This window comes from Chelonoidis abingdonii, chromosome 1, assembly GCF_003597395.2.
Source record: "Chelonoidis abingdonii isolate Lonesome George chromosome 1, CheloAbing_2.0, whole genome shotgun sequence".
Lineage (NCBI taxonomy): Eukaryota > Metazoa > Chordata > Testudines > Testudinidae > Chelonoidis > Chelonoidis abingdonii.
In genome coordinates, this window is record NC_133769.1 from 152471699 (window position 1) to 152497602 (window position 25904).

Genomic DNA, 25904 nt, shown 5'->3' on the forward strand with positions numbered 1-25904 from the left:
GTTAGCATTTTTGGCAACAAGGACATTCTGTTGACTCAGATCCAGTTTCTCATCCACTGTAATCCCCAGGTCCTTTTCTGCAGAATTGCTGCTTAGCCAGTTAATCCCCAGCCTGTAGCAGTGCATGGGATTCTTCCGTCCTAAGTGCAGGACTCTGCAGTTGTCCTTGATGAACCTCATCAGATTTCTTTTGGCCTAATCCTCCAAAATACTCAGTGATCATGTTATGAAAGACTGTTCTCATAACACATATGCAGACAAGGGCTAGGTTCCATAGCTAGCATTAGTTCCACCATCTTACACTGTTTGATGTTAAAACCTCCATGTTCTTGTATGTAATATTTGTCTTCCTATGGGACCCCCCCTACACTACCATTAATTGAGGGATGGATGCCTCAGGGCATTGCCAATGGTTACAGAGACGGTCACTAGTCTGACTCCAGCGCAGCTCGGTGGAGACTGAAGATTGTTTCCATCTAATGGATCTTCAGTGGTGAATTAAATCTTCACTGCAGAGTTAACCCAGGTGCTGCTTCTAACCCCCCTCCGGCCCAAATACAAAATCCTCTCACCAAAGTTTAGTGGTGCTTTCAGCATGGGCCAATTGGCCTGGCTAGGAGTACTGGCTAGTGTCCAAGTTAGCCCACTTGCTAAATCTCTCAAGTATTTATAGACCTCCACTGCCTTTCCACAATCCTCCCCTATCCTTCCCTCTGCCCCGTGTCCTCCCACAATTCACTGGGAAAGAATTATGGAACTACTCAGCTTACTGCAGTATAAAGGACGTGCCCCCAGGAGTCCTAGAGACATACGTGGGTAAATGCAGTGGCAGTGAGGTCACACTCATACAGGTTATGGTTTTGAAGTATGGCTGCTCACCCCCAGGCTAGGTTAACCCAGGTACTCAAACATGGATGCTGATCATCTGAGTTACCTGTTCAGGGAAGACACACCCTAAAAGGGGCTATCTTCCCTGATGTGGTGATCCAACCAGTGTGTTCTCCCTGGAGTTTGATATCAAATTCACTGTATTTTAAGCTGTCCCTAGATTTCCAGTTCTCCTGGGGCTGCAGGTTTCTCTATTATCACATGTAGCTGCATAGCGGTCACCTCACTTTTACCTAATAAGGCCATCTTAGGTTGAGGATTCAGTCCCATTGTCAGTAATCGGAGATGGCAGCCATTTTGAAAAAGGGCAAAACTTGTTTAGTTTGAAGCAGGAAATCAGGAGATCGTAAAGAGACGAAAAATACCCACACTGCTGCACCACACCGTGCCCAGCCAGGGACTCACCGAACTGCATCACAGTGAAGACAGCCAGGATGCTGTTTGCCATGACGCTAAATGGGTCCATCCTCTTGGATTGTTCCTTCCCTCCGTGAACTGTGAGATGGAAATATCATCCAGGTAAAGGGATCCTAATGCGGAAAAACCCAAATGAACTATTAATAGTGGTTTATTTTCCAAGTCTTGTGGCTCCATGGCTGGGCCTATGTGCTTGGTCAATGCCCATGGTGTCTGCTGTGTTACAGCACAGCTAGGTGGAAATCCTATCACAGAGTCAGGTGAATTCAACATGACAATGAAGAAGCCAGCCAGTGTATTCTTCCTGGAGTTTGATATTGAATTCAGCATATTTTACACTGTCCCTAGATTTCGGGTTCTCCTGGGGCTGCAGGTTTCTGTATTATCATATGTAACTGCTGCCTGTAGAAGTTGTGGGAGTGAGGGGTGCTGGAGGATTTTCAGCAGCACAGTAGCAGTTGGCCTTTCTGCACCTGGAAAGGCACTTTGGGGTTCCTGCGCCCAGGTGGCAGGTGAGGCAATTGCCTCAGATAGAGGTTGCATCTTCTCTTTCCCTTCCTCTCTGAGATGACAGAGGAAACTTTGAACTTGAATGGGCAGAGGGGAGGCTAAGATCAAAGATCAAAAATCTGGCCTTGATTGCGTCTTTGTGATGGATATAGACAGCCTGGAAAGCTCTTTTTAAAGGGTTTTTTGGTTAGTTAGTTTGCTTTTGTTTTTTTTCCTTAGAAATCTCATGACTGTCAAGTCTGGTGTTCCCTGGAGGACTCGTTGGGATTCTCAGAAATGTGGGGCAGGGAAGAAGGGAAAGAGTAGAAATAGTAGTAAAGAGAGTTTTTCTCTCAAGTGTTTACAGCATTTGAATTAAACAGGTGTTAACTGAAAATCATGGAAAGAAAACCCAAAGGACTAAGGTCTGAGTAAAAAGTTGATAAAGTTCATACCCTGGGCGATGTAATTAAGATGACCTAAGACCCTAATTCTTGATGTAAGAATTCTAGCTACTGTCTCTCAGGGCAGGTCTACACTTAAAACACTGCTGTAGCACTTAAATGAAGACACTCCTGTGTCGACGGAAGAGAGCTCTCCTTTCGGCATAGTTAAAACTCCTCCCTGAGAAGAGGTAACTATATCCGTGGGAGAAGCTCTCCTGTCAATACAGTGCTGTCTACACCGGGGGTTAACGTTGCTATAATCACATTGCTCAGGGGTGTGCATTTTCCACACCTGTGAGCGACATAGTTATACCTACCTCGGTCTGTAGTTTAGGCCTGGGCTTAGAGAGGTGGATTAACTATGCCTGTGGAAGAACTACATCGCTGTAGTAAATGTCTGCACTACAGCGAGGTAGCTGTTGCTTCTGTAGCTGTGCTGAAGTAGCATATCTGGTGCAGACTTACCCTGAGTGTAAGAGCTAGAAAAATATGTAGGGTCCTATTCTCCTCCGTGCTTGACTGTAGTGCAGGGAAGTGGCCATTGGAACCGGTTGTGGCGCCCTGATCTGTGGCTACCTTGCAGCAGTTACTCTAACTTCTACTGCTGGCTGTACCAGTTCCTCTCCCACTCTCAACATGCATCAATCTGTCACCAGAATGCCCCTTCCCCCATCTTCACTGTCTCCATCAGCTTTCCATTGGCAGAGATTCTCTGGGTGTAGGGAAAATTGCCCTGTGGGACTCTATGGCCTGTTTAAGTTCATCATGCACTGCTTTACACAGTACAAAATGAACTTTGTGGGCCAGAGAATCTGGCCCTTATTTTCATAAATGAGCGTTCACGTTTTGGAGCAAAGCGTGGACTGTATGTAGGACACACTCCATGGCTGCAGAATCACAAAATACAGAAAGGGTCACAGCTGATATAGATGGATCCCGAGAAAGCAAAGGAATGGTACAGGAGCAGCAGAGCTAGGAAGAGGGACAGGTTCAGGTATACAGTGCTGGGAGGGCCTCCCCTCTTCCCCCTGGCCTTGCTACCTCTGCTACCATCCTTCCTCATTCTCTGGATCTATCTTTCTCACCTGCAGCCCTTGTGTTTTGTGATTCTACAGCCATGGAATGTGGGGGCTGCAAGTCACAGAAGAAAAGAGAGACAGACATGGCTAGGAGAGCAAAGTCTCCCTTGGGTATTCCTGGTATGGTGCAGGTTTACAGGAAACAGGAGGGATGGGGTTGGAGAACAAAGTCACCCATGTAACCACAGGACAGTGGGGGAAAGCAGGACTTGTGAAGAACAGACGGGGCCAGAGAGCAAAGCCTCCTGTGTTTCCCTAACACAAACCCCATACCTCAGGTGGCTTCAGAGATGGTGTTTGGGCCACCATGCTCTGGTATCAGACCTCTCCCTACCCTCCTTCTGGCTCCTTTCATGCACCCTCACCATTTCCTTCTCTTCTAGCTTCCTCAGTTCCACGAAGCAGGATATCTGTAACCCCTTTAGCGCACTGCAGTGGTCGTGGTTAGGGCCGGATACAGAGCAGGAAGAGGAGCTCTGGGGACAGAAGGTAAGGGGGTGGCAGGTAATTTGAGTTGTTCCTGTTTCTAAATTTAAGCTCTGCTGAATTTCCTCTTCAAGGCAGGAAGCTTGGCTGTCTGGGTTAGGATGGGGAAGGAGCATTACAGTCCCACTGTTGCCAATCCCAAGTGTTGCAAAAATCATGAAATTGGATTAAAGATCATGAGATTTTAAAAAATACTAAATGTAGATTTCTTTTTATTTGTTCTCTGATTGTGGGCCTCCATGACTCCCATTGTCATGTGTTTCTCTCCAGCCATGAGGGCTAGAAACTTACTCCAGGAGCTGGAGCTTTAAGACAATCACTGACTATCATGAGACTCATGATACAGTCATGAAAACTGGCGACATTGTTAAGTCCCAGGAGCTCTCCTGTCTCAGGCCTCCTTATGCAGCTCGTAGGTTTTCTGCTTCTTTATTTCTGCAGCAGAAGGGGCGGGGACGGTCTGAGGCAGAAGCCCGGCAGTGCAGGTAGGAGAGAGACAGACGCAGGAGGACAGATTAGCTCAGGGGTCGGCAACCTTTCTGAAGCGGTGTGCTGAGTCTTCATTTATTCACTCTAATTTAAGGTTTCGGGTGCCGGTAATACATTTGAATGTTTTTAGAAGGTCTCTTTCTATAAGTCTATAATATATAACTAAACCATTGCTGTATGTAAAGTAAATAAGGTTTTTAAAATATTTAAGAAGCTTCATTTAAAATTAAATTAAAATGCAGAGCCTGGTGGCCGGGACCCGGGCAGTGCGAGTGCCACTGAAAATCAGCTTGTGTGCTGCCTTCTGCACACGTGCCTACGCCTTGATTAGCTTTAGGAGACTCTGCACTTAAAAAGCTACAGCGGCCAGGGCTGGATTAACTTTTGTGGGCCCAGAGCCAAACATATTTGTGGACCCGCATGGAGGCAATGGAGCATGGCGTGGGGCAGGGGGCTGGCTAGGGCGTGGCATGACAGGAGTGGCCCCAGTGCAAGGACACTATTTATAAACTGGCAGTTGCCAGACACCCAATGGCCCACCCGAACCTATGAAGCCAGCATGCCTCTTCCCCTCAGGGGTGGGACCAGACCAGACCACACATGCACCAGCCAACCCACCCAACACCAGAACATCCCCCTGATTACCTGTGCCCTGCGCCCCCCTGCCCATAGCCCTACCACAACTGCCCAGTACCCCACACAGAACCCCCACTCTCTAGTGCTCCAACACACAAAGTTCATCTCTGCCCACTCACAGCCCAGCACTCCCTGCTAGGAACCCCAGAGACCCACTCCCCCACGCCCTGCCTCCTGGCCACATTCACCAGCCTTCTGGGAGGCAACTGTGTCTGCCTGGCTGAGCCAGCAGTGCAGCCAGGGCTGGTCCCGGGGCAGGGAATTGCTCCAGCCCCTCAGGAGTGGTGTGATCAGTCAGGCCAGGGCCTGCCCCGGCCAGGCTCCCTCAGGACCCACTTGCATGAAGGGGCCCAGCCAAGCCCTCCACACTGTTCTCCACCCCCACATCTGGCTGAGACAGGGCAGGCTTCTGCACCAGTTCCAGGAGGCTCAGCTCCAGGGAGACAGGTGGGGCACCACAGGTGGTGGGAAGCAGAGACTTCCCAGAGCCTGAGGTGCACTGGGGTCCAGCCAGGAGGCAGAAAGAAGCTGGCAGATGGGGCCTGGGGGTGGAGAGGCGCCCTCGGCTGGCCAGCAGTCAGGCTGAGAGGAGCAAGTGGTGAGCGGGGCAAGGGGGCAAGAAGCTGGTCTCAGGGCACAGTGCAAGCAGAGCTGGTCAGGGCCCCTTCTGAGCAATGGTGCCATTGTAAACCTGGCACTGACAGCGGCACAGTTGCACCACTTTAGTACTTCAGTGTAGACACTGCTTACTCCAATGGGAGGTGTTCTCTTGTCAGTGTAGGTAATCCATCTCCACAAGAGGCAGTAGCTAGGTTGATAGAAGAATTCTTCTGTTGACCTAGCACTGTCTATTCAAGGACTTAGGTCAGCTTAACTATGCCACTCAGGGATGTGGATTTTTTATACCCCTGAGTGATGTAGTTATGCCAACTTAATTTTCTAGTGCAGACTGGGCCTTAGAAGTAATATTACTTTCTTTATTCAGATAAAGTTCCTTGTTCAGTGTTAGATGAAAGCAACTTTTTCTGTGATTCTTTACCATTGGCACATGCAGTGACATCAAAAGCAGTCTGGCTGTGAATCAACATAAATAAGAGGAAAACTAAATGCCAAAGTTCAGCCTGCGTCAAAGACTTTTAGTTTGCCAAGTACTTGAAGTAGCCTGAGTAGAAGGAGCACTTCACAGAAAGTGGGGTACCACAGGTCAGCTCATTAATTGATGCACTGTGGAGTGAAGCAGAAAATACTTGTCAAGTATCAGAGGGGTAGCCATGTTAGTCTGGATCTGTAAAAGCGGCAAAGAGTCCTGTGGCACCTTATAGACTAACAGATGTACTGGAGCATGAGCTTTCGTGGGTGAAGTGGGTGAAGTTGTAATTCACCCATGGAAGCTAATGCTCTAATATGTTTGTTAGTCTATAAGGTGCCACAGGACTCGTTGCCACTGAAAATGCTTGGAAATCATTTGCTTTCACAAAGGAAGAGGGTGAGAATAGCAATTTACATTATTCAAAGAAAATGAGCTGAGTATTAATTCCAAAAGGTGTGTCATACACAAATAGGGATTCTTATACTGGAAGGTGTGGAGGCCTGAAGAAAGTGTGGACTTTTTTTGTATAAGGGCCCTATCTGAACTAGCAGAGCATTGCGACTTTGGGATCAACAAGGCAGACCATACGAGAGATCATCTAATAGCTGGAACTCAAAAGAAGGGACTTTCCAGAAAATAACAATTGACGTCCGGAATAGGAGGTGCAACAATCACACCGGCAGTTTGTGCTAGTGAAAATGAAAGACACTTCGCAAGAAAGCAATCAGAGTTTCATACAAGAAGTAACCAAGGGGAAGTTCCCACGGTGAAAAGAGAAGCATCATAAAAATATGCCTCCAAAGAGCATAGTTGTGGGAAACAAAAATGGCAGGTGTGGCAAGAGAGAACACAGGCCAGATTAGATCTGTCCAACCAGTGGAAACGTGCAGAAAATTAAGAAAAAACTGAACTGGGAGAATGTTTGCTGAAGCAAAGGAATCTGGTAAGGGTGAGTGCTGCTGATTTCCTCAGATCTGCCTCCCAAGTCAGCCTTTGCGAACAGACATGAGTGTTAGTTTCAATATGTGCAAGCCTCTGGTTTAATCTAAAATTGATTCACGATCAAAGGTGACTTTAAGGAGAAGAACCCTTGCCCTACACTGGAGAGGCCCATAGTGGTGCTCAATAGCTCATGGGATAAATACATTGTCTGAGTCAGTTCAAAGCCCATACTAGCTACAGAAGCAAAGAGTATGTGTTTGACATGCCTCTCATTAATGGCGACTTCCTTGACCAAGCAGAGCCATTAAAATGAACCTTATAAATAGCATAGAGGAATATAGGACAGTAGTTGGCAAAGGTGGCCTTTTAGAGGGGAACCAGTGGCTATTCTACCAAGAGTGTACTCTGTGCTGGAGGGGGACAATCCTGCTGCTTCTGAAAGCGAAGGCAGAACTGAACAGGATGGTGAGAATGGCGTAACAGAATGTATTACTGAACTGACGTGTGTGGCATACTGCTGTGATTCCAGTGATCAGTAAAACCTGTGTCTGCATAGACCTGTGCAGGCTCCATGAAGCACTAAGGAGGGAAAGGTATATTTTTTTTTTACCATGGAAGATATAGTATGTGCCAAGAGCTGCTCAATGCAGAAGCAGAGGAGGTGGGAATAATAAGAGCTGTTTTTTCATAGATTTTTAAGCCCAGAAGGGGTCATTAGATCATCTAGTCCGACCTCCTGCACATCACAGGTCTTTAAATTTCACCATTATCCCTGTATTGGACCCTGTAACTTGTGGTTGGCTAAAGTCTGTCTTCCAGAAAGGCATCCAACCTTGATTTGAAAAAATTAAGAGATGGAGAATCCACCACTCCCTGGGTAGTTTGTTCCAACCTATACATTATTTCTAATTTGAATTTGCTTAGATGTACATTGCAAGCATTGGTTCTTGTTCTGGCTGTCTCTGCTAGATTAAAAAGCTATTTAGTATCTGGCATTTTCTCCTCATGAAGGTAATTATACACTATAGTCAAGTCTCCTCTCATGGCTGGTCTACACTAGAAAAGTTGATCGACTCAGTTACATCACTCAGGGGGGTGAAAAATCAACACCCCTGAGCAACTTATAGTTAAGTCAAAATAAGGGCCTGTCTACACTTGCCATTTAAAGTGGAAAAAGTCCCTTTTTTGCGCAAAAATTGTGGGAGGGTCTGCACTTGCCAATGACTTTTTGCAGTGAAACTCAGAAGTTTCATCGCAAAAAAAACAAAAAACACCTCCATGAGAGGCGTACAGCTCTTACCGAGGATGCTTTTGCGGTGATGTGCAAGTGAAGACACATTCTTCCTATTTACAGAGCTTTTAGCCTCCTTATCCTGCAGTGCCTAAGTGACCGCTCTGGCTAACAGCTGTGCTGCTTGGATGCCAGGTAAACAGACATTCACCCCTCCCCCTGTAAAACCCTGGGAACTTTGAAACTCTCCTTCCTATTTTCCTGGCAAGTGCTCACTTATCATCTGGCCAGGTGACAACGCCTGCTCCACGGAGGAAAGGATCCTCTGCTTGGAGAAAAGATGAGCTTCTGGAGCTGATCAGTGTTTGCGGGGGAGGAGGCTGTGCAGGGACCCAGGATGCCCTGCGATCACACACACCCATTCTCACAACACCCATCATCAAAATGGAGAGAGCTGCCATGTGGGCTAGCTGCCCTCAGTGCACTGATCTCATCCATCATGGAAGTGCTGCAAATGTAAACACCCTCTGACGCCTGTGGAAGTAAGTGAGTACACAAACTAGTGCTTTTCTTTCACCCGTTTACTATCAACGTTGAAACTGACAGCGCAAAAACTCTGCAAGTATAGACAGCCTAAATCCTTGTGTAGACAACATTACGTTACCGAAAGAATTCTTCCACCAATCTAGCTGTTGCCTCTTGGGGAGGTGGATGTACTGCAGTGACTGGAGAACTCCTCCCATCGCTGTAGTGTCTACACCAGGGGTCGGCAACCTTTCAGAAGTGGTGTGCCGAGTCTTCATTTATTCACTCTAATTTAAGGTTTCAGGTGCCAGTAATACATTTTAACATTTTTAGAAGGTCTTTTTCTATAAGTTTATAATATATAACTAAACTATGGTTGTATGTTTGTTTGTTTTTGTTTGTATGTAAAATAAATAAGGTTTTAAAATGTTTAATTAGCTTAATTTAAAATTAAATTAAAATGTAGAGATCCTGGACTGGTGGCAGTGTGAATGCCACTGAAAATCATGTGCCATAGGTTGCCTACCCCTGTTCTGCACTAAGCACTAGAGCAGCACATCTGCAGCTACGCCACTATAGTGTAGACACCTACTACAGTGACAGAAGGAGGTTTTCTGTCACTATCGTACATCCACCTCTCCAAGAGGCAGTAGCTCGGTTGACAGAATACTTCTTCTGTTGTCCTACCGGTGTCGGAGGTTTGGGCAACCTAACTACACTGTACAGGATGTAAAACTTTTCAGAGCCCTGAGCAATGTAGCTAGATCAACCTAAGTTTTAGGTGTAGACCAGGCCTGAGACAGCCTGTTTACCCCTAATCCATTACTGATGAGGCCCAAGGCTGCATCTGTAGTAAATGACCCTCACTGAGTAGCGTGACACTGTATGGAATATGTGGGATATTTTATAATATTGTTGACACCAATGTAATAAAATTGCAAGGAATCTGACCAGATATGCTGGGTGAGGTATCTGCAAAAGTTACATTTTGCCAAATATGATAATCTTGTTTATATGTTTGTATAACAAACTATGGATATGTAGGTATATCTGTATTTCCAAACCTGTGCTGTGTTTCTGGGTTGTACCCCCCCCCCCCCCGCCACAGATTGGCATCAGCACTGCCTAGCCTGTTTGATGGCCCATCAAGGGTCATCAACTGTACAATGAACCATTGAAAGGAGCCAGGAAAGACACCTTCTAAGTCATCAAGGCATGTGGTATGTTTGTGGATAGAGAATGCAAAGGCTTCCATGCCAAGTGCTGTGAAGCTTGTGTTTAGGACACAGGAAGTACAAGCCACATAGCAAAAGACTACAAAAGGCAGCTGCATCATCTCCATTTTGTCTTCAATCCTGCTTCTTACCTCTGGAGTGACTTTTCTGCAAACTGAAGCTCTGAACAAAGAACTGAATGACCCATCCCAGCTGTGGATGTACTCCAGAGAGACTTTTAAGCCGGCAAACTCACCAATATTACTATGGACTTTGATAGTCTCTGTATGTATGTGTTTGCTTTACCATTTAAAAACTCTCTTCTTGTTCTTTCTTTTTTCTTTATAATAAACTTTTAGTTTTAGATGCTAAAGGGTTGGCTGGCAGCGTGGTATTTGGGTAAGATCCAACCTAATATTGCCCCCGATGACTAATGACTGACATGCCAAACTCTGTGTATCATCCTTATTTAAATATTCTCTAATAAACATATTGATCTGGCAGTGTGTCTGGCTCTTTGGGGTTCAGACAAACATGTTGTATAGTGAGCCAAGTTTTTTAAATAACTCTTCACGTTACTGGACGTAGGTGCTGATTGGGAGCCAGAGAAATGGAATGCAATGAAGGGGGCTGTGTGATTTCTTTTTTCAGCTTCTTGATAATCAGTGTGGGGGATCAGAATCACAGTTTGTGATTGGTTGGGGAGTTTAACTTCAGTGTTACTCATCAGTCTTGGGAATATTTGCTCTCCCTTTTGCAGCCCGCTTTGACCTTGGTATTTCCAGTGAGGGCTGCCACAGGAGCACCGAGTCACAAGGAGCTGCAGGGCTGGCCTCAGGGTTTTTGCCACCCCAAGCTGCAGAAAAAAAAAAAAAAAAGCCGCGATTGTGATCAGCGGCAGCTCCACCGTGCTGCTTTCTTCTTCAGAGGCAATTCAGCAGCTGGTCCTTCCCTCCGAGAGGGACCAAGGGACCCTCTGCCAAATTGCTGCCGAAGAGCCCGACCTGCTGCCCCATCCCCTTGGCTGCCCCCAGCACCTGCTTGCTGAGCTGGTGCCTGGAGCCGGCCCTGAGGAGCTGGCAGTCTCTGTTCATTCATACGTAATTTTTTTCATAGATTCGCAAATTTCAAGGCCAGAAGGGACCATTGTGATCATTTAGACTGATCTCTTGTAGAATACAGGCCATAAAACTTCTCCAGAATAATTCCAAGAGCACACCTTTTAGCAAAATACCCAATCTTAATTTAAAATTGTCAGTGATGGAATATTCACCGTGACTCTTGGTAAACTGTTTCAATAGCTAGTAACCCTTTACTGATATAATTTATGCCTTATTTCCTGTCTGAATTTGTCTAACTTCAACTTCCAACCCCTGAATCATGTTATATTTTTGTCTGCTAGACTGAAAACCCTATTATTAAATATTTTTCTATGCACATACTTACAGACTGATATCAGATCACCCCTTAACCTTCTCTTTGTTAAATTAAACAGATTGAGCTCTTTGAATCTGTCACTACAAGGCATGATTTCTAGTCCATAAATCATTCTCATGCCTCTTCTCTGAACTTCTCCAATTTAATAACATCCTTTTTGAATTGTAGGTACCAGAACTGGACAAAATATTACAGCAGTGGTCACAAGAGTGCCGAATGTAGAGATAAAATGACCTCTCTGCTCATACTCGAGAGCCCTCTGTTTACACATCCCAGGAAGGCATTAGCTCTTTTGGTCACAGAGTCACACTAGGAGTTCATGTTCAGCTGATTATGCACCAAATCTTTTTCAGAGACACTGATTCCCAGGATAGCGTGAGTGAGGCCTATATTCTTTGTTCCAAGATGTATGCATTTACATTTAGCCATAGTAAAATGCCTAGTGTTAGCATGCATCCAGTTTACCACTGTGAATCAGTGACCTGTTCTCTTCATTGTTTACCATTTCCCCAATTTTTATGTCATCTGCAACCTTTATCAGTGATGATTTTTTGTTTCCTTCCAGGTAATTGATAAAAATGTTAAACAGCATCGGGCAAAGAACCAATCCATGCAGAACCCCCCTAGTAACACACCTACTCAGTGATGATTCCCCATTTAAAATGACATTTTGAGACCTATCAGCCAGTTTTAAATCAATTTAATGCACGCCATGTAATTTTATATCATTCTGGTTTTTTAATCAAAATGTCACGTGGTACCAAGTTAAATGCCTTACAAAAATCTAAGAATATGCCTGCACTATTACCTTTATCATCCAAACTTGTAATCTCATAAAAATATAGCAAGTTAGTTTGGTAGGATCCATTTTCCATAAACTTATGTTGAGATGCGTTAATTACATTACCTCTTTTAATTCTTAATTATTCAAGTCTTATATTAGCCATGTAAGGCTGACAGGCCTATTATTATCTGGGTCATCTTATTTACCCTTTTTAAAAATTGACACACCATTAATTTTCTTCCAGTCTTCTGGAACTTCCCCAGTGTGCCAAGATTTATGGAAAAATCTACATTAACGGTCCAGCAAGCTCTTCACCAGCTCTTTTAACTGGATGCAAATTATCTGGACCCGCTGAGCTAAAAATATCTAACTTAGTAGTTTCTATTTAACATTGTCCAGAGATAGTAATGGAAAGGAAAGAGTATTATCATCACCATAGGATGAGACTATATCATCTATTTTTCCTCAAATATAGAACAAAAATATTTATTGAACATATATGCCCTTTCTGCATTATTATTGATAATTGTATCATTTCCATCTAGTAACGGACCAGTATGATTGTCACGATTCTTTTTGTCCTAATATTTTGAAAATCTCCTTCTTATTATTCTTAACTTGTCAGCCATAGAGTTCACCTTGTGTCCCTTTGCTTCCCTTATCAATTTTCTACAATTCCCAACTGCTGATTTATATTAATTACTATCAAATTCCTCTTTTTTCCATTTGTTATATATTATTTATTTGCCACTGAGTGGCACAGATGATTCACTCTAAGGTTCACCAGGAAATAAAGTCAAAGTCTAGTTGCGGTATATCCGGTACTGATGAAGGGGTGGATCAGCAGCCCCTACCCACACAATTAATGTTGAATTTCCAGCACCCCATTGATTGTTCCTGATCTTCCTCTGGAATCTCCCTCCCGTGGAGAGTAGGGAGTTCAGTCTCTGTGGCCCATTCAGTCCTTTGCCTCTGTGCCAGCTGTAAACTACTCAGTGCCAATTCCTCAGCTGATTTTTCAGATGAGGACACTTATCCTGCTAGGAATTAGAGAGAAAGAGAGGACCTCACCCCCAAAACTCATTCCAAATGTGCCCATTGAAGAGGCTTCACAATCAAGGGGATAACTTTCATTCACTGTCATCCTGGGTTGGACTGGAACCAGTGTTGAGCAGTACAAGACACCACGTACCAGGCCTGATCATCCTGAGCCAGCCAGTCACCCTCAGCTAGGGGCTGGATTGGAATGGGTGACATTTATTAAATAAATTGTGTGTAACAGGTCCATTCCAATAGGACAGGTGCCCTCATTACTCTATCATAGGGGGAAAGCAGTAGATGTGGTATATCTTGACTTTAATAAGACTTTTAATACTGTCTCGCATGGCCTTCTCATAAACAAACTAGGGAAATACAACCTAGATGGAGCTACTATAAGATGGGGGCATAACTGACTGAAAACCATTCCCAGAGAGTAGTTATCAGTGGTTCACAGTCAAGCTGGAAGGGCATATCAAGTGAGATCCTGCAGGGACTGGTCTTGGATCCGGTTCTGTTCAATATCTTCATCAATGATTTAGATAATGGTAGAGAGAGTACACTTATAAAGTTTGCTGATGATACCAAGCAGGGGAGGGTTGCAAGTGCTTTGGAGGATAGGATTAAAATTCAAAATGATCTGGACAAACTGGAGAAATGGTCTGAAGTAAATAGGATGAAATTCAATAAGGACAAATGCAAAGTGCTCCACTTAGGAAGGAACAATCATTTGCACACATACAAACTGGAGAAATGGTCTGAAGTAAATAGGATGAAATTCAATAAGGACAAATGCAAAGTGCTCCACTTAGGAAGGAACAATCAGTTGCACACATGCAAAATGGGAAATGACTGCCTAGGACAGTGGTCCCCAACCTTTTCCAGGTGGTGGGCGCTGGGCGAGCACCACCAAGGACCATGGCTGGCGGACAAGCATCCACCAAGAAACAGCAACGTCAAGACGCATCGCTGCCTAAATAGTGTCATCAAGAGGCGTCGCTGCCGAAATGCCATCGAAAACCAGCGGCATTTCAGCAGTGACACCTCTTTATGATTCTGCTTTTCAGTGGCATTTCGGCAGATGTACGTGGGCGCACATAGATGCCCCGGCAGGCACCATGGCGCCCGCGGACACTGCACTGGGGACCACTGGCCTAGGAAGTAGTACTGCGGAAAGGAATCTGGAGGTTATAGTGGATCACAAGCTAAATATGAGTCAACAGTACAACACTGTTTCAAAAAAAGCAAACATTAGGCCTCAGCTGGAGTATTATGGAGTATTATGTCCAGTTCTGGGAGCCACATTTCAGGAAACATATGAACAAACTGGAGAAAGTCCAAAGAGCAACAAAAATGATTAAAGGTCTAGAAAACATGACCTATGAGGGAAGATTGAAAAAACTGGGTTTGTTTAGTCTGGAGAAAAGAATACTGGAGTGGGGGAATTGATAAGAGTTTTCAAGTACATAAAATGTTGTTACAAGGAGGGAGGAGGTAAATTGTCCTGAGGATAGGACAAGAAGCAATGGGTTTAGATTGCAGCTAGAGTGGTTAAGCACTGTAATAAATTGCCTAGGGAGGTTTTGGAATCTCCATCACTGGAGATTTTTAAGAGCAGGTTAGACAAATACCTGTCAGGGATGGTCTAGATAACACTGAGTCTTGCCATGAGTTCAGGGGACTGGAGTAGATGACCTCTCAAGATCCCTTCCAATCTTATGATTCTATGAGCACTGTTGGGTCTAACTGGCCACTTGATGGCAGCCTCAGCAGAGAAACCATGGACTGAACAGGTCAGGAGACTGGAATCCCCTCAGGAGCACATCAGGGCAGGGTGAAGCACAGTGGGCAGGTGCTCTGTTTGTGTCGAGGGAGTTTGCTCTGCTCCTGCCTGGGCTATACACCCTTTGGAGTTACAGGAGTTAGTCTCTAGGGGCTGCCAAGCTGCTTCCTCCCCCAGCACTGAGTTCCCTTTTCCTCCCCTCCCCCAAAACATCTGGCTATGTTAGTTTCCGTAGCTCACAGAGCAAGTCAAATGCTGCCAAGGAACAATCAGTGGATAAAAGAGGCCATGGAATGTGTCAACAGATGCCAAACAATGTCTGCCACCAGCTCTGGTCTGGGAGCTTTTCTCACTCTCTCCAGCTTTGACTGGGATAGTACCTTAGGTGCTCCAGTATAGACAGCTGTCTGCTCCAGCAGCTGTTGATTAGATCAGCACCATGTCCCTTAAACTGACTCTCAAGAAGGTTTGATGACATGGCACTGCAAATGCCATGGCACTGGTAATGGCAGATGGTGGCCCATCAGTTTAGGGTTCCCAGCACAGCTAGTACTGGAGTTAGTAACAATGGGAAATCATTAGAAAAGGTCCCTAGTGCAAACAAGACATCTGTATGTGCGTATGTGTGTGCGTGTGTTCCTCTTTCTCTCTTTCAGGCTGTGCGGTTTCCTTGTTTTGTTCTCGTTCTTGCTTGTGGCTGTGTTTTTGATCTGGAGGCAGCTTGCTTCTTAAGAGATGGCGCAGGCCAGCAGTCCTCTGCAGAAAGATTTCCACCCCCAGCCCCTCCCCAAACACTGGGTTTCCCCCACTCTTGGCTATTTTTGTCCCAGAACAGAATCCGAAGCATCCTACAACTTCTTGTTTCTAAACTTCACTTCAGTTTGATTTGAATTTGGGGCTCAGAATGTTTAGCTCCTTCATCAGATTAATCTCGTTATCTCTCTCAAATGATCTAGAAAGCTACAGTAGGGGCTTGTCTACACTTAAAACATTGCAACAGCAGAGCTGCAGCTGCGCCACTGTAGTGCTACAGTGAAAAAATGACCCATGCCAATAGGAGGGCTTCTTCTACCTGCGTAGAAAATTGACCGTCCTGAGAGGCGGTAGCTAGGTCAACAGGAGAATTCTTCCATCGACCTAGTGCAGTCTGCAGATTTACCGTGTTACTCACGGATGTGGATTTTTCTGAGATTGACCTAATTTCCTCATGTAGACCAGGCTTAAAGCTGAGCAGGCCAGGAAGAAGCTTTAATATTAAATGATAAATGCTTTCAAACTTTGTTTCCATCATAAAAGCAACAAATTTATACGACTGTAGCAACGGGCAAGAGCAGAGGAAGAGGAAGAGCAAGACGAAGGAGTCTGAGAGAGCCGGAGAGCAAAGAGAGACAGGATTCAGGCACTTTCAGCATGCCCCCATTATCTGAGGGCCTGAGGCCCAGTTCTCACACAGACATAAGCTACAGGTGCTGACCCTGCTTTGATCTCCCACCACGATGCCTCTGATTGCCACTCCACCACTGAGATGAGTTGTTACTGCACGGAGTTGCTCTGACTTGAATGTCCTCAGGGCCAGGACTAAGCAGGCTATGGAGACTGAAACTCCCACTCAGCCAGAGATGGGATCCCTCGGGAGAGGGTCAGGTATACCGCTGAAAGGTGCTGTGCATCTATGTGTGGCAGGGGGAGCTCTCTCTGCCTTTGGCAGGCTGGGGTTACACAGAAGGGATGCTAAATAAGTCCCTCAGGTCAGTGCCAAATTCCCTCCAAACAATTTAAAAACATACATCAAATTGCAGCTATAAAAAGTCCATGAAATCTGAGCTGGAGAAGTCCCTCCGAATCCCATCTCTTTAGCCACTTGGAGCCAAGAGCCTGTCCCACCTCTGCTCCCCCCATTAGTTCTCTAGGGCTTCTAACCTCCAGTGTCCTGAGTATTGGAGTCTAGGCCCTTCCTTTGGAGACATGGTTCCCCAGGTTCACAAACACTTCAGCCTGGGGATGGCTCCTGTGTGACTTTCTCTTGGCTCAGACTCAGTCCTTTCTCCTGAATTTTATCCCTCCTTGGCTCCCTAAACAATCCCCCAGCCCCAGTTTACATTCCTGCCCACTTGCAAACTATGAATACTGAGCTGAAGATATTTGAAGCCAGAGCAAGTAATCGGATATTGCCCTTGTGAAGTGCTTTCCAACGACAGACCCGGCCATCCAGTCCCACAGTGAGGAGTGCATGGTAGAGACAGATGGATTATTAGACAGACAGCTATGATACCTACAGTAATAAAGAGACTGATGTTCTAAAAGAGATCTAAGAAACATACTAGCTGTGGCCAGTGCACAAGGCGATTTCCATTTGACATTTTCTGGGATTTTGGCATTTATGAACATGAGAGCCCAGCGTGATGCTGTTGCAAAAAGGGCTAATGGGATTTTTGGATGCATAAAGAAGGGAATAGTCCGTAGAAGCAGGGAGGAGGTGATTCCACCTGTGTATATGGCAATGGTGAGACCGATACTGAAATACGGCATCCAGTGCTCATGTCCATATTTCTAAAAGGATGTTGAAAAATTGGAGAGTGTGCAGAGAAGAGCCATATAAAATTATTTAAGGTCTGAAAAATCTGCCTTACAGTGAGAGACATAAGGAGCTCGATCTATTTAGCTTATCAAAGAGGCAAAATCTATAACTACCTTCTTTGTAGCAAACACAGGCTTAACAAGACCCAGTGGGTGGAAGCTCAAGTGAGAAAAATTCAAGCTGGACATAAAATCCAAGTTTTTAACAGTGGAATAATTTATCAAAGGACATGGTAAATTTCCCGTCACTTAGGCATTTTAAATGAAGACTGGGTGTCATTCCAGAAGACCTGATTTAGCTCAACCACAAGTTATTGGACTTGTTGTAGAATCACTGAGACCCTCTATGGCCTGTATAATACAGGCGGACAGACTAGATGATCACAATGGTGCCTTCTGGCCTTAAAATTTATGAAATGGACATACAACCCATGCACACACAGGCATCTGGCTGAGAGCTGCCATCTCATTATCCTGCACTTTGGTCCGATGATAAAATTCCACTCCTTGGAGGGTGTTTGGGGATGATGACAACAGGTGGCTGGTAACAGGGAGAACCACTGCCCCCTTCCCGCCCGCCCTCCAACCACACACCTGCTGCCCTTACTGCCCATGGCAGTATGGAAAAGAGTTCAGGTGTATTATCATGAGTGAGGGGGAAGTCAATGTCAGGGTCTTGTAGAGGGCTCATCTTGGGACCTCCCAGTGTATCTGGGTTTTACTGGACATCTTGGTCAATATGGGTTGAGTGTGTATCTCTCCCTCCCTCTCTCACTATGTCTTCATCTTTTGCTTTCATTCTTTTTCCCCATGCCCTCGGTGTCCTTAACCCTCCAACTGGCAGAAGCTGAGAGTGGACAGCGGGGGATAGATCACTTGATGATTTCCCTGTTCTTTCATTCCCTCTGAAGTATCTGGCATGGGTCATCATCAGAGACAGGATACTGGTTTAGAAGGACCATTGCTCTGACCCAATGTGGTCTTTCTTTCTTTCTTTCTTTCTTTCTTTCTTTCTTTCTTTCTTTCTACTGTTTTACATAACCAAATTTCTCAGGCCATCTCTTAGTGATCCACAATCCCATCCAACCTAATTCTGAATCTATGTGAACAGTGTTGCGTCAAAAGTTAGACTCAGATATTCATGCTACTTTGAAGAGAGAGACAGAAAAGGGAGCAGAGGAACAGCAGAAACCTCTGGTGAAAAAAGGAGTGGAAAGAGGGAAAGATATTGTACTACTGTGAGAGCTGTCTTAACAAAACCGGAAAAATAAAATGAACTCGACAGCTGTATAAAAAGAAAGTTCTAGAAACATAAATGGAGTAAAGAGAGATGGATCCAGTGAAAAAACAAGGTGAAAATCAAAGCAAAGACATGTATAAATACAGAGGGAAAAGAACAGAAAGGGAAAGAGAAAACTTCTAATGAACGAATGACTCCATTGTAGATCCTGGCTGCAGTAACACCATGCTTTGTGCCAGCCGAGATCTTGGGCAGCTCCTGTGCCACTACCCCAGAGCCTGGGCAGTTTTTTCAGGAGAAAATATTTTTTGGCGAGCAGGGCAAAGATGTGTGTCAGCAACAGTTCAGTTCTAAACGCTTTTGTCAGCTTAGAAAATAGACCATAAGAGCAGCAAAAGCAGCACTTGTCCCTGGCCAGTACGGCATGCTCTTTGGGACAGTAGAAAGTTATCAGTAAAATGGGCCAAAAGATAAGAAAAGTACAAAAAATAGATTTCCTTGTTCCGGTCACATTGAAAGAAAGAATGATCAATATTTAGTAAAATATTTTCCTTACCACTTTTTCTCGCTCTTTCTCTCTGCCTCTCTTGCGTGCTGTGTTCGTCACCAGGTGTACATGATCTCAGAGAAACAACAACTGACACAGCAGAGAAAAATGCTGATTTTCAGAAAGCTGCTCAGATGTTGGCCTTTCTGGCTCCTCCTCTCATTCAACAGTTCCAACAAGGGCTTGATGACGGTTCAAGTTCTGGTCAGGGTCCATGCGCTTCCTTCTTCTTTGAATGGTGATTTCCCATAAGCATTTCAACACAATTCTCGATATCAAGGGAAAAGTTGACTATAGAAGGGGGTTATTGAATACAGCGCTTGTCTTATGTGGAAGCGACTATGCAAAACTGCAAGGGCCTGCTGGCTGTACACGCATGTATAAGATGCCGTGACTGGGCAGGGGCTTTGAAAGGTCAATGAGTGGAAACTTGCATGGTTTCAGGGTGCGTGTGAGTTTACGGGGTTGTGTGGTAGCAGGCCCAGGGGATTCTCTGTGGGTTTGTAGATTTGGAATACGTCAAGGTTAAGTTGGGGTTAATAATCACAACGGCTGTTCCTGATCTATATAAACCCTGTCTCCCCCTCCCGCAAGTGAGTACAGCCTGGGCAGCAGCAGGGCAAGCCTTCTGCAGCAATTCCCCAATGAACTGTCCCCTGCCAATGTGCCCCCACCCAGACACAGGAAATCCTAGGGGCTGAGGACACTGCATGGCCCATTCATAAGGTTCCAAGTTGTTCACAGATTCTGTGACTTTACGTGTCCTCTGTGACTCCAGCTCCATGCAGCAGGGATTGAGCTGTCAGCCCTGGCCGGTGGGGCTCGGGCTTCAGCCCTGGGCAGCGGGGATTGGGCTTCCATGATTTTTTGTTTACTGCCCATATCCTGCCTGTGACTTTTACTAAAAATACCTTTGATAAAATCTTAGCCTCCTTGGCTTCACTTGTAATGCTACTAAAGAGGAAAACAATTACTGCCCATTCTGTTGGTAGGCACAGTTCCTGTCCTATCAGCTAGGAACTGGGCTGAGAAACCACAAACCCATTTCACGTAGGTACTGAACAGCTGTCAGATGGAAATTATTTTTGATCACTAGGCCTAAAGGTTTGGGATTAGGGGTGAGCAGGCAGAAGAGGATCCTGAGCGAGAGGGGAGGTAAATCTCTAGAGGGCACGGCTGGGATTAGGGGTCAGCAACAAGAAGAGGGATACACTGCATGTATCAATGCCCTCAGGATGCTAAGGTAGATAAGAGTCTCTGCTGCTGCTGAATTTCAGCAATTTCCCCTCGGGGGGAGGAGGGGGCTTTTGTGGTTTCCCACCCACACTCTGTTGGTCTCTTTCTCTGAATCTCAGCCTCAGCCAACAGAGCGGAAACCCACTGAGCCCCCAGACATAGCTGAGATTTCATCTCTCTGCCACCCACTCCATCTCCTCCACACAACCACTCATCCCCCATCTCAGGGGGCGACAGAGCCAGGTTTTGGGTGCTTCTGGAGGAGTGGGGACAGCAAGTTACGGTGGTGACGTTCATGTCACCCACAGCACGTCACAGAGTCATGTCTGAAATACAGTGTGTGGCATGCCACTGCTAGGCTGAGGCACTGGGGGCAGGACTGAGAGGGCCCAATATGCAGCGGCTCATCTGCTCACTCATACAGGTTTCTGGACAAATAAACAGGGAAAGAGTTGTATGTGCAGGAGCCAGAACAGTCACAGCAGCTGGATCAAGCCTATGGAACTCACTGTTGGGTGAAACAAGATACCTCCCTCTCCCCCCCCCCCCCCGCCAACTCAGTGTATGTGGGGAAGCTGTGGGGAGGCGGGCAGACCTAGACAGATTAAAAGGGAAGGGTCCCCTACTCAGTCACCCACACCACTCCCAGCAGCACAGCACCCTCCTGCTTTGTGCAGAGGCATTGAGAGCAGTGACTTAGGGGTACTGTGGTGAGGTGAGTCAGTAGGGAGCTTTTCCTCATCTGTTCATTTGACAGGGTTTTCCAAGGAAGTTTCCTATCCAGATACTCACCAGACCCTATTCAGCACGTGAGAACCCATGGGATTGGGCTCACAGCCCAGGGTGGACTGTCTGTAACACTTTCATCTGAGCACCTCAAAGCCATTTACAAACATTGATTAAACATCAGAAGCAGAGCTAGGTGAATAATATTAGTCAAAAGGTTTCTCTGATGAATTTCACGTCTTTCTCATAAATTATTAAACTTTTTTTAATGTCATGCAAAATTGCTCCCAACTCTCTTGGGAGTATTTGCCTTTATTGGGGAAACTGAGGCATAGACAGGGCATGTGATTCATCTGAGGTCACACGATGAGTCAATAGCAAAGTGAGGAACAAAAGCCAAGAATCCTAATTCCAAGTCCCCCTGGCTCTAGCCAACTAGTGCCTAAGCACCACTTCCCTCCCAGAGGTAGGAACCCAGGAGTCCTGGCTCCTAGTCAGTGCTGCATTAACCCCTTGGTCCCAGCCCTCCTTGTTCTAACCCAGTCAACAATGGTGTTTTTGAAACGTACATTTCTGAGTAGCAAATTCCTAAACACTTTAGTGGAGAGAGAGGATTGTTCATAGACTTGAATGGGGAGACAGAATGCTCCTAGAGTTCACTGGAGACTGGAGCAACGACCTACTTCAACCTGAGCCTGAGAAGGAGCCAGAATTTACCACTGTACATTGCCAAAGAGTCACAGTAATACATCAGCAGCCCCCCATCAGCTCCCAGCACCTCCCACCTACCGGCAGCCCTGCCTATCAGCACCTCTCCCTCCTTCCCCACACCTCCAATCAGCTGTTTTGTGGAGTGCAGGGAGCTGAGCGGGGAGGGGAAAGAGCTTGAGCACGGCAGGCTCGTGGGAGGGGGCAGGAAGGAGTGGAGTGCAGGCAGGGCCTGTGGCAGAGCCAGGGGTAGAGCATTGAGCACCCCCCCAGCACATTGGAAAGTTGGTGCCTGTAGCTCCAGCCCTGGAGTCAGTGCCTATACAAGGAGCCACATATTAACTTCTCAAGAGCTGCCTGTGGCTCTGGAGTCATAGGTTGGCCACCCTGACCTATTTCTTTAATGGCAAGAGAAGAACCCAGTTGCCCACAGATTTAATTGGGAACTGAATGAATGCCCAGAGATATAATGGAGACTAGGGGGATGCCCACAAGCCATAATGAGGTGGAAGAAAACCCAGTCAAGAATAGTAGCTCAAAAAGTACACCTTTGAGCAACAAAATGTCAACAACTTCAAAGACCAGAAGATTTCTCTCTGCGGTAGAACAGTTGACACCTGTTGTAGCTCTTGGAGGGGCATTTCAGCTGCCAGACACAGACAAACGCATGCCTTTAAGGAGCCCTTTACTAATGAGACTTTCATTACTTCCTCCCACTCATGTTAAACTTCCAGAGAAACCTGCCCCAGTTCAAACCCATGTAGAATCACACAGAGATCAGTGTAGGGCAAGCCCTGTCTTAGGAATCATATTTTACATCAGGACGACTTCATGATCATTTGGAATCACAAAGAAAATCTGGTCACTCTTATTGGGGCTTGTTTTTTTTTTCTGAACCTCTGAGGGGACCCCAGCAACAGCCCCTGGGGAAGAGGCCTTTTAACAGGTAAACAAGAAACTCTATCATCTTAACCCTTGATTGTGGACACAGAGAGATCAAAGTAGGGCTTTGAAAGCCAGAAACCTAACCTTATTAGCCAAGGCAAACACATCACATCTGAGCTCTCCATTCATTCCAAAGCATTCAAATTCCTGATCCCAGTTTCACTGGCCTGAGACTTAGCTGTGGGGTAAGGCAGCGGGAAAGGTGGCCATATTAAGGCACTGGACTGAAACTCTAGAAATCTAAGAGTTCTGCCACTGATATTCCTGTATGACCTTGGACAAGTCACTTCCTCCCCCTGTACCTCAGTTTCCCCAGCTACACAATGGGATAATACTTCCCTATCTCACAGGGGTGTTGTCAGGCTAAATTTGTGAGTGCTCTTACCAGACACGGATGTAGCAAAGCCTATAATAATAAGCTACCTCAGAGTCCTCCTCACCCATGGCATTCCCCAGACAGCTCCTTGTAAAACTCCCCAGGTTCATCAATGGGGATGGAAACTAGGGGTGTCTTGAGTTCCTAACTATAAGCCTTTGTCACCTGAGCTAAAAGAATAACTCTGGGAGCAGTAGGAGGCTTTTCTTTCTGTGCATCAGCAACTGGAGGGAACAGGACCCAGAGCCACTGTGTCACATCTGGTTCACGGGAACCATGCAGTAGGCCCAATTAGGTGGGCCTAAGTTGACTTGCACTGACCCAGTTGTGCACGTGTATACACCAGAATTTTGCCTCGCGCTGATGTAAGTGTCCTGTTACAGTGATGCAATAAAACCACCTCCCTGAGCAACACAGTGCCAGGGCTGACCTACTTAGGTTGGTGCAGTGCAAGCACAGACAGTGCATGACCTGTGCCAACTCTGACAGTCTCCAGCAGCTGTCTCACAATCCCCCAGTCCCTGCGACAGTGCTAGCACTGGTCACAATTTTGAACTAGAGCTACACGTACTCCAGTCTGTGAAACTGCAGGCTCAGACAACTGCTGTTCACTCTTGTTTTGAATCTGGGGTTTTAGAGTATGGTTCATGTTGATGCACTGTTTTTAATGTGTATATTTGTTTGCACTTTACTTTTGTTGGCCTGTTTGTTTGCACACCGTAAAATTCTATTTGTGGAAACTCAGAATGTCTTTAGGTTACTCAAAATAGTACAGAATTCATAGCAGGGGCCAGCAGCCCATCCCTATTTAATAGTTTACACCAAGTTTTACAAAATTCATAGCGAGAGGGAATAACATGCATGAATGCTGGTCCATGAAGTTGTGGAAGTAGAGAAAGAACTGACAGGGATTTCAATGCATGACAGTCTCTGTTAGCAAGAGTCAGGCTCGCTGCAACCCTGCTAATGCGAGATTTGTAGAAGTGAGGATTGTGTGAGGTGAGTGGGAAAGAACCGTGTGAGAAGTTGTTGCGACCCTATGTTGATAATGAGGAATGTAGACTGGCGTCTCTATAGAAGTGAGAAAAATAAGATATCAAGATGGTCTGTGTATAAACAAAATGCAGCTGTTGCTTATTATTGTATGTAAAACAAAAAGTATAAATGCTAATGTAATTGTTTACCTGTGGAGAGACCTGCCTGGGACTGGGGCAACCCTGTGTCCTAGGGCAGTCCCTCCCTCTATACAATTATAAAAGAAAATAAAGTATCTGACTCTGCTGCACGCAACCAAAAAGTGAGAACTTAATTTTTCTCCGACAAAATGTTCATACCACATTCATATGCCAGACTATTAAAATGCCCTTTTAAGGCCTCCCTCAGCCATACAGCTGCATAGTGGGTACTGTGACTGCAGAAGTGTTAACAAGACACTTCCAACTTTAATACTGTCTGACAATATGTTAATTACTTATGAAAAAACAATCTGTTCCACCTTGTATTTAACTGTGACAATGCCAAAGCAAACAGTGTACTTGCCAGAGGTTCCTTCCCCTGCATCAGTCTCATCGATGCTGGATTATAGGGACTAACTTGATTGCTCTGGAGTCAAAAATGGGTCCTAGCTTGCTGGGCCAATCCCTTGGTCACTTGCCCTCCTCTTCTAGTCCAACATCTCCTCCTCACTATTCACTCCTTGAGCCTGTCACTCCAGATCCCACAAAGTACCCCCAGGGCTCTTGGGGGTGATGGGCTTTTGGCCAAGGATGGCCTGCAACCCTTTGTAAAAGCAGCAAGTTTGCGGCGCCCAGTGCTGGCTCCAGCTTTTTTGCTGCCCTAAGCAGCGGAAGAAAAAAAAAGAACCCAACTGAGCTGCCGCCGAAGTGCTGCTGAGGAGCAAGACAGCGAGTGGAGGACCTGCCTCCGATCTGGAGTCGGTCGATTGAGCTGCCACCAAAGTGCCGTGGCCGCTGCCGCTCCGGACCTGCCACCCCGACAACAGCCGCACTGCCACCTCTTTCCATTGGCTTCCCCAGGCACCTGCTTCCTTTGCTGGTGCCTGGAGCCGGCCCTGGCGGCTCCACACTAGAGTGACTGTTAGAGCACTTGTTAGACTGATATGTCTAAAGTGGCTGGTTTTTAACTGGAAAGTCTGCTCAAAAAGAGGACCTGGCCATGTCCAGTCAGATTCTATAGGCCAGGACACCCAAAATCTGGTTACTGCAGGTGGGGGATGCTGGGAGGCGCTGGGTCATCACCCATGCCAGCCCCTACTCAGCTGGAGTCCCCTCTGTGAAGTTCCCCTTGTGTTATCAAGACTGGTGATCTGCTAAGTCACTCCAATCCTCAACTCTGGAAGCCAGCCTTACCCTGTTCTGCTGTGAGATCCCCCACTCCTGGGCTGTTCACGCACAGCCTCTGGCATGTTATCTGCTCCTTGGATTGTGCAACTGAATGACACTAGCCAATATCTCTGGTCCCAAACACAACCCTAGGAATCTCCGCCTTGCAGTATCCAGTTATGCCCGCTGGACGCTACAAGCTTATATAAGTTTGTCAATTTAACTGAGGGTAT

General features: G+C 46.0%; 1 protein-coding gene across 1 annotated transcript in view; it reads right to left on the reverse strand.

Moving 5' to 3' along the window:
* Positions 1–19577, reverse strand: part of CD4 (CD4 molecule) — a 30023-nt gene extending 10446 nt beyond the window's left edge. Inside the window, exons 1-2 of the mRNA XM_032802047.2 lie at positions 19348–19577; positions 1294–1418 (exon numbers count right to left, since the gene is read on the reverse strand). Of these exons, the coding sequence (XP_032657938.1) occupies positions 1294–1354 (61 nt within the window). The 5' untranslated portion in view covers positions 1355–1418; positions 19348–19577. The remainder of the gene's footprint in view (positions 1–1293; positions 1419–19347) is intronic.
* Between the last annotated feature and the right edge of the window lie 6327 nt (positions 19578–25904).